Source organism: Phalaenopsis equestris, unplaced genomic scaffold (genome assembly GCF_001263595.1).
Source record: "Phalaenopsis equestris unplaced genomic scaffold, ASM126359v1 Scaffold000041, whole genome shotgun sequence".
Classification (NCBI taxonomy): Eukaryota; Viridiplantae; Streptophyta; class Magnoliopsida; order Asparagales; family Orchidaceae; genus Phalaenopsis; species Phalaenopsis equestris.
In genome coordinates, this window is record NW_018164483.1 from 654,151 (window position 1) to 663,553 (window position 9,403).

Consider the following 9,403-nt stretch of genomic DNA (forward strand, 5'->3'; position numbering starts at 1 on the left):
TCATCACAAAAGCTCTTCTAAACCTTTGAAACTTAAATTTGTTTTATGCTAAATTTTTAAGATATTTATTTAATATCTAAATTTTAAATATATTAACCACCTTATTCATTATAACAAACTTTTTAAGAGAATGCTTAGAGATGTTCAATAGGTGATATAACTGGTGTAGCTCTAATTGTGGAAAAAATTAATAATTTAATCAATCTAAACATCGACCATGTGATGATTTACTTACAAGAACTAAGTTTTTCGATTCAACTACTGACAAAAGCTTCTTATTGTTGTTGTCACAGAGATATGTAAACTTTTTAACAACTCAAAATTTTACTAGCGGATAAAAAAATAACTATAATGAAAAAAAATGATTAAACATATAATATTAACCAATTTTTTTAATTTACTAATATATCAATCAGCCTACCAATGAAAAACTTAACAACAGCACCAACCACAAAATCTTATGAATAAGTAACATCATGCTTCAAGAGTGAAAGACGTTTGTAAACTGTTCTTACCACAAATGATGTTTTAAGTTAGAAAACATGCTAGAAACAACAACAGCTTTAACGTTGAATGACTTAAAAACCTTTAGACATACGACAAAATGTTAGGTCACTCTTAATATTCTGATTACAACAATAGTTTCAAAGGAACTCCCCAACAAAATAAATAATGCATCTACAGAGCAAAGCCACTATTCGGTAGAACAATACTAGCCAATTAACTATCAAAACAAAAAAAATACCATCTAGCTCGTGAATTATAATTCAAATTAAAAATCTAATAAAAGATTGGAAGAACAATAAGCAAAAAACACTAATCATCTAGGTTTCTCGTCATAAGCCCATGCCACTTGAAATGTAATCAATCAACTTCAAAATGTCGAGCACTGATTCAAAAGGACTGTGTAGATCTTCTCTAGAAAACCCCCTGGATGCATAGATGCAACAAGAAAGAGACCCAAACTGATGAACTAAACTGCGAGGCATAGCCTTTTGCATAGATGTCGGCACGAAAAAGACCCAAACTGATGAACTAAATTGCGAGCCGCAGTCTTGCTTCTTTTCAAAATAACTGTTATGCCAGACAAAATTAGCTCCCCTGATACTTTCAGAATAACAGTTACGCCACTTATAACCAGAATTTGTCATCTACATCTAGTAATATGAACAAGGCCTGGCATCGTAGAAAACATACCGTATTTCCATCGCCCAAGATAACCGGAACACCCAAAATCCTTAGGTACTAACAAAACAATTGATACATAAATATCACAGTTCCTGAACTTAGATAAATAGATTACTATTAACAAAACATTATGCTTATCTACTAACCGACAAATCTGTAGCCAGGTGATTTACTGCCACCCTCTTTAAGATAAATCTTTTCAAACAGCTTTTTGATTATGAAGGGCGCAGCGAGGGCTTGAATTAAAATGTTTTGCGATGAACGAATACGAAAATTTTAATACGTTCCACATGAACTTGAATGACAAACGCACGTAGACATGTACCTCCATAAATTACGCTGCGCGGGGAATTGATCAAAAGAGACGACGTTTTGAGTTCAGCAAGGCACAAGACAAGAAAGCCACAGTCGAGGAGAATCCGGGATAAAGGATTATCCCGTACGCCCCGCAAAACAGAAAATAACTGTATTATTATATGTTTGACCTGCCATGCGAGCTCGCCCAACATGGCAAAGGCCGACATCAGAAAGAATTGATCATGCCCTCAACATATGTCGTACCTTCACTTCTCGTAAGTGTATCTACTACCCTCTCGATTCTCACTTGTGCTCAACGTTTACATCTATACTATAAGAACAATAGCCCCAAGCGAATATTTCAACGACACTGAGGAGACAAGAGAACAGCGTAATAACATTGCGTCGGCAAGCTAGAATCTTCCCTCCAATTAGATTGAATTCCAGCAGCCCGACATCCTTCTCAGAATAATGGACAATGAATCGAGGAGACTGGCACCTTTCATATCAGCATGCAGTGCTGCAAAATAAAAATTAAACAAAAAACAATCCAAATATTCCAAAAAAAACATAATTTGTCAAGCAAACGAACCCCAGACATTAAAAAAGAAAAAAAAAACGATAAAGATGAATAAAAAAAGTTAACCAAACCGATTTAAGCTGCGCCAAACTTGCGTTCATCCTCACCAACATAAAGAACCAAGTACCCTGACAACAAACCCCCCTCAAAAACATAAATTCAACAAAGTCTACGGAAAAATTATTAGGCAAGTGAAAAAGGTGTTTAAAAGGTTGAATGAATAGCCTAAAGTATCAGCTCTGATTGAAGAAAAATGGGTATCAGTTGGCCGAGACTATCACAGGACATAGGCTTTCGACCTCAAAATTTTTTCAAGAAACTGCAGTTTAAAATAAGACAAACACAAAATAACAACGTATCAGATCTATGTAGCAGTCACATAATATTTCTCGCACAAGCAAACCAAACGAAATGAACAATTTAAACAAAAGGCAGAAAGTATCTCCCGAAAGTAAATAAGTCTTGTCTGATTTTCAATAAATCGGCCTCAATCTCCGTAACGCCGCGAAGAAATGAACATGCTGAAATCCTAACCGACCCCAAAGTCATCAAATGGAACTGCAGTAGAAAATTAAAAATAAAAAAAAAAAAGTTGATGATTTGATGATAATTAGATAACGATTCAAGGAAAACAGAAAAGAGTTCCAAAAAACAGGTTGATTTTGCCGAAAAGATCATGTCAAACAGATACTGTTGAAACGCCTCCTCGATATACCGATCACATCATCAAGGTATCGAACACCCCACCCAGTTGTTACCAGCAACTGTAGAATGAGAATTCATAAAAAAACAACGCAAAATCAAAATAAAATCATCTGCACGAAAATAACAGATCTAAAAATAAAAAAGAAACAATAGGGTTTTCCCGATAGAAAAAGAGATCTGGCGGAACTGCAATAGATCGGCCTCATTCCACTTAATTTAGACGCGAACTTAAGGAATCTGACACCATATCGCAACGCAAGAACTCATCAGCCGCCACTGTGGGAAGATATATAACAAAAAATAAAACGCAAAGTGAAAAGGAATCCTGAAAAACTTTTAAGAGGGACAGATCTAGCGAAAAAAGATTAATATAGAATAGCAGATCGATCAAACGGGCCGAAGATATCGCCGAAGGAGATGAAAAGCCCCCATCGGATAACGAAGGGCGACATGCCCACGCCTTCCGTACAGAAAAACGAAAAGGAGGAAGAGAGGGAGATAGCAAATTCCTCCGCTGACCAGACACGAAAAGATAGGAAAGCCACGTTTTAAATGATCCATCATATTTTTTTAAGTCATTTAATACATGACATCCCATCATTGTAATACTAATTCATTAAGATTTCTAGGAAGAGAGAGAGAGAGAGAGCTAAATTACGCTGCCGACCGGAAAACAAAGATAGGCCGAAACCCTAGCGCTGAAAAACATGGTAGGGGAGTTGGGTATTTATTGAGAGCTTGGAGCAAGATCAGCCGTTGCATAAGGCTGTGCAGTTTTGACCAATTGGATGCGAGGAAGATTTGTTTTGCGTAGTTATCGCCAGCTCATGGTTTGCGTGTGATGCACGGGTTTAGGCATTTACCTCATTGCTTGCGTCATGCTATTATTGCTGCAATAGTCTTATATATAATAATTGTACGGTATGATTGTAGCCTTTGATTAGCAGCCTTGTTAGCTCCGTGGCCAATGGATGCCACTTTTACAGAAATTTGTTTTTCATGAAACAGCCAATCGTGACCTTTTTTTATTATTTTTTGGAAATAATGATCAAACCCAAATTTATTTATATAAATTCAAATAATAAATAATAAAACACTAACCACAAAAAATAAAAGATAAGACAACATAAATAAATTAAAAAAAAAAAAACTCCTAAACAGGAAGGAGCTCAAACTAAGCTAATTAGCGGATGAAGATGTAAGATAATCTTGGAAGACAATTTAAGGAATGCAAGCTAACACCACAAATAAGAATAGCATTTAGCGCTCCCAACCGGACAGCATCGAACTTTTCCAATTGAAGCAGCCTCCATTAGGGCTGTAAACAAACCGATTTAAGCTCAACCGTTCGTGTTAGGCTCATTCGAAATTGGCTCGTGTTCGAAATTAGCTCGTGTTCGAAATAGCTCGTGAACATTGTATTTGTGCTCAGCTCGAAATTGTCTCGTTATAATATAAAATTATTATATTAATTATTATTTTAAAAAAATTAATTAATAATTTTATATATAAATTTTTCAAAAGCAAATTTTATACAATAGTTCAAAACACAATATAAATCTTCACAAGGAAGAAACAACATAAAATAAGTTACTTTTATCAGTACGTGCCGATTATTCAACAAATTTTGTGATAATAAGCAATATGTGTTGATTATTCATCAAATTTTATAATGAGTAAGGTGGTTAATATATTTAAAATTTAGATATTAAAATAATATATTAAAAATTTAGCATAAAACAAATTTTAGAGAATGCTTAGGTAGATGAGTGACTTGACGGTTGGAGACAGAATGCAAAATGAAAGTATCCACGATATAATTGGTGTAGCTCTAATTGTGGATAAAATTAGAGTCATCTTTGATAATTTAATCACATTAAACATCGACCATCTAAATATTTTAGACTCAACTAGAATCTTAAGAAACACACAGATTGACCTTAAAAAACAACTGTCTCATTCATGAAAGACGGTGGAAAAACGACATAAAAATAATGCATCTACAGAATAAAGTCACCATTCGGTAGAACAATAATGACCAGTTGACTATCAAAACAAAACAATACCATATAGTTCGTGAATTAGATTCAAATTAAAAACCTAATAAGATTAGAAGAACTATAATTAGAAAACACAAATCATCAAGGTTTCCCATCATAAGCCCATGCCACTTGAAGTGTAGTAAGCTAAATGTAAGGATGTAGTTACCATATGAAAACCCTTTTTACAGAAATTGCATGAACAATTATTTTCATTCACTAATTTTTGTGATACATATGATTGGTCATGTATTGTTTCATTTAAGGTATAAGAAAAAAGTATTTCTTTTAAGCATTCAATCATATCATTTTTTCTATTACTTTTTTATAATTATAAAAAATTAATTTTTTATGGCTTCTAGCATCTCTAACATATATAAATATTATAATTGCTTTTCCAGATTATCTTTTGAGATTTCTAGAATTATTTCTGAAAAGTATTAGTTATATTGTAATAATTAATTATCCTTTTTTTGTAATTTTGAATATTTTTCTTTTTCTTCTTTTAATTCTTTCTCAAGTTGCTGAATTTTTATTTCATGATTGGTAATTACTACTTTATGTAAATTTGTGGGAGTTTTTGGAATGAGTGATATTTGTCCCAAAGCTTGTAATCTTTTAGTTTCATTTAGAAGGAATTCTATTGGATCATTAATTCCTAGAAATGTTATAGTTAAACAATTTAGGATATTAAGTGCTGCAGAAGGATCTCTTCTATTACACCACAAATTGTCTAATAGAATTGTTTGAAAATGATTTAATGGTTTTTTTATTTGCACTCTTGGCCGAAATTTTAAATTTGTCCCTTGCCTATTTGGTAAAACAAGAGAGCAAAAATGGACTAGATTTGCCTGCATTTTTTGTTAAATTCCTGCAAGAAAAATAATAAGTAAGAATTTCCTAGGTTAGAAGATTCGAAGATCATTCTTTGTGTTACTACAAATTACATTTCTATCAATATTTGACTATCAAATTAAATTTCTCTCTATTAAGATTTTTCTAATTTAAAAGATCTGAAGATCGTTCTTGCTATTACAAATTACATTTCTAGCAAATTACATTTCTATTAATATCAGACTATCTTACTAGGGAGGTTTAAAATCCAAAGATTTTTGAGTTTTTGATTGGTGTTTTGATCACTCGAGATAAATAATCTGCCAAGAAATTTTTCTCCTTTTATATGTTTGAATTTAACATTATAACAATTTCCTTCAAACGTAGTTAAAAAATTTACCCATCTTTTACTATATATCTTGTCCTCATTTTTTTTTTTTATAAATGCACTATGGCTTCTCAATCTGTTCTGATAAGAAATTTTTTTTTGTAAAAATAATTTAAAAGAATGTAAAGCATTGATTACTCCTAATATTTCATAATCTAATGATGTCATATTTTCTCGTAGTTGCCTAAAACTTCCAGATGCATATCAACATAATGTTTCTATATTTAGATAAGCTTCATTATAAGATTTTACTCTTTTCTACTCCCCACTTTCTTGTAAGGCGTCTACTACTACTATTTTATAATCTGTTTCTAATGGTAGAGTTAATTTTGGTAAGTTTTTTACTTGCTCTTTTATTTTTTGCACAACTTTAATATCTTCTTTATTAAAATATTTTTGGCATGTGGCATATGTTTTTTCTTTAAAATATAATCCATTTTTCTCTAAAATATACTAGGTGCATTTTTTTTACCAAAAGACATAATTAATCATTCATAGTGTCCTATGGGTGTTGTAAATGCAGTAAATTTTATAGATTTACTATCTAATTTTATTTGTCAAAATTCTGACTTACAATCAAATTTGCTAAAATATTTTTTATCTTGTATTAAATTAATTAACATATCTTTATCAGGTATTATATATCCATCATCTTGAGTATTATCATTTACTTTTTTTTTTTGTAATTTATCACCATTCTAGCTTTTCCTCTTAGTATTTCTGCATGATTTCTAACCATAAATGTTGCGGACCTATGTTCTAACTTAGAAGGTTGAATTAATCTTAAATCTTTTAATTCTTTTATTTGGATTTTAAATTCTTCTTTATCTAAAGCATTATATTCTAATTCCTTTTTTCTTAAGACTAAATCTTTATTAATAATTGGTATATTTGCAAGTTCTTTATTTCTTTCTCAATGTTTTAAAGGATTCTCACATATTGTTTGAATCTCTTATGCTAATTGGAATATCTTTTCTAGTGGTTTTGGTATTTGATAGGTAGATATTTTTCTCTTTTTTATAACAATTACTCAAATATTCAGAAACGTATGGGTTCATCTCGGAGGTTAAAATTTTTGTATATTTATTTATTTTTTCTCCACCACGCTTCACAGCGTAACTTTGATGTTTATCTCCTAATTGCCTTGAAGATTTTTTTATCCAGCTTTTCTAACTTTAGCTTCATTAAAAATATTATCAGTTGTTTCTCCTAATAATATTTCAAGACATGCATATATATCTACTACTCATCTTTTATCACTATTTGCCCAAGCTCTTACTGCATCAAATTCTCATGTAGAAATTACAAATTCCCACATTTGAGGATTATTAAGATTAATGGTTAAAATTGTATCATTTCTTTGAGATGGTATTAAATTTATTCTTTCTACTGGTTCTATATTTTTCTTATAATTATAATTACTATCTTTATTAAATTCTTTTCTAGATGTCCCTTGTCTATATAACCTTTCTGGTCCATTTTGTTCTCCTGATAGTGGTATCGGTTTGACCCTTGGTATATTAGATGGTTCAGCTATTACTTCTCTTAACTCCATTTGTTGGTTTACTTAATCTATAGTTTTCTAGTCAAAATTAGGATTAAATTTATTTTCATATGCTAATTTAAAATTATATCTTTCTTGTAATTTGGAATAAGAAGTTTTCATATCAATTACATAATTTTGTAACTGTTTATATGTTTTTATTTGGCCAAAATCAATCTCTTCCATTTTTATCTTCATCTTTTGTCTTCTAATTTTGATCATCTGATTCATTTCTATTATGTCTGGTTTGATAATCTAAAAATCTCATACTAAATGTTCCATCTTGATTTACATATGATGTACTTTCATTTGGTACTAATATTGTTTTTTTCTAAAAATATTTTTAAATTCAATTCTGTACCTGCATGTAATTCTGAGCTAAATTTTATACTCGGTATAGCTCTAGTTCCTTACATAAGTTCTAATTTTTTATTATTTAATTTAAATTTAACACTAAAATATTTTTGCATTTTTTCTTATAAATCCAGTTGTTTTTCTAAGATTTAATGATCCAACCACCATATTATATCCTTTAGTTTTAATTCCTATTTTTAAATGTTGTACGCATTCTTTAGTATTCATTATAAAGTTTGGAAAAAAATAAATAATCGTTTTATTATCATTTATGCTTATTTCAAATGATCCTATTATTGATTTTGCTAAATTACTCTATCTATTATCAAACAAGACAATTCAATCCCTAGCCTCTGTGGACGTGTTTGTGACATTTTTTTTGTTGTCTAATCTGTTCCCAATTATTTTTTATTTTTATTGTTAAACTTAATTGATTAAGGTCAGATACACAACTTACTTTTTGTTCAACTACAGTTTGATTATGGATGATTTGGATAATAAAGAGTTTTCATACATTTTCTTTTTTACATTAATTAAATTTATTTTTTCATTATTAAAATTATCTAATTGAGATTTCATGTCTATTATTTTTTATATTTTTCTATCAAATTTAATTGAGTTTTTTCTTAAATAAAGTAAGAGGTCCTCCTCTACTTACCATGATTTATAACTTATTGGTTTATAAAGAATAATCTCGTTTCCTGTATTAGAAAGATTTTTTAACTCTAACGCTCTATCTTTCTATATTTTAAAGTTTATTTTCTATTGTAACTATTTTTTCAAATAATTGTATTAATATTATTGTTTGGAAGTTTAATACCTTTAGGTAAGTTTTATCACTGCCGTGTACACCTAAATAGTCAGTTAATCATATTGATTCATCATGATATATATATATATAATGAACAAACTCAAATTTATTTATATAAAATTAATTAATAAACAGTAAAATGTTGGACAACTCAATTACTCCACAAAAAAATATAAAAAAATAAAAAAAAAATTAAAAATTAAAAATTAAAAATCAAATACAGATAATCTAATATCCCCACCACAAAAAATAAAAAAAAAAGATGCAATATCAAAAGAAAAAAACTCCTAAACAGGAAGGAGTCCAAAATAAGCTAATTGGAAAAACTAAACATAAGGCTCAACAGAACAATGATAATCCAGCTTTAAACAATCCACAAATAGCATCCCACCAGAGATGAATGAAACAACTCCACAATGCTTAAACATTTAAACCTTTACTAAAATTTATATATGATCTTATCCATATAAAAATTAAGAATGCACAATATGTGCATCACAATATAATTCATAAAAAAATTAGATCTAAAAGCCATAGCCAAATCACAACACAATTACTTAAATCTATGAAATTAATGCTTAGACCTGTATGAATCAAAGCACAAAAGCATAATAGAAGAATCAAATTTCACAACAAAACTCTTATATCAAATCTAATCAATAAA

At 29.8% G+C, this 9,403-nt stretch overlaps 1 protein-coding gene across 4 annotated transcripts; it reads right to left on the bottom strand.

The window, feature by feature from the left end:
* Positions 1-735: 735 nt before the first annotated feature.
* Positions 736-3,841, bottom strand: LOC110019042. Of its 4 annotated transcripts, none has more exons than XM_020716565.1 (5): positions 3,429-3,841; positions 1,514-2,005; positions 1,335-1,424; positions 1,198-1,245; positions 736-1,074 (listed from the first exon to the last, which is right to left on the bottom strand). In XM_020716565.1, the coding sequence occupies exons 2-5, from the start codon at positions 1,710-1,712 to the stop codon at positions 974-976; spliced, it is 438 nt and encodes a 145-aa protein (XP_020572224.1). In that variant the 5' UTR covers positions 1,713-2,005; positions 3,429-3,841; the 3' UTR covers positions 736-973. The 4 variants fall into 4 exon arrangements, 3 of the variants coding, with proteins under 3 accessions (XP_020572224.1, XP_020572223.1, XP_020572222.1); XM_020716564.1 differs by lacking the exon at positions 3,429-3,841 and adding an exon at positions 2,781-3,294 and having other exon boundaries at positions 1,514-2,623; XM_020716563.1 differs by lacking the exon at positions 3,429-3,841 and having other exon boundaries at positions 1,514-3,302.
* Positions 3,842-9,403: the final 5,562 nt, after the last annotated feature.

Excerpts from the sequence above, each read along its gene's own strand:
- LOC110019042 (XM_020716565.1), bottom strand. The coding sequence starts at position 1,712 with ATGTCGGCCTTTGCCATGTTGGGCGAGCTCGCATGGCAGGTCAAACAT. Across the intron at positions 1,425-1,513 it reads GCGCAGCGTAATTTATGGAG|CCCTCGCTGCGCCCTTCATA; the intron begins GTACATGTCTAC and ends TTTTAATTCAAG. Across the intron at positions 1,075-1,197 it reads TCTTGGGCGATGGAAATACG|TTATTTTGAAAAGAAGCAAG; the intron begins GTATGTTTTCTA and ends CTGGCATAACAG.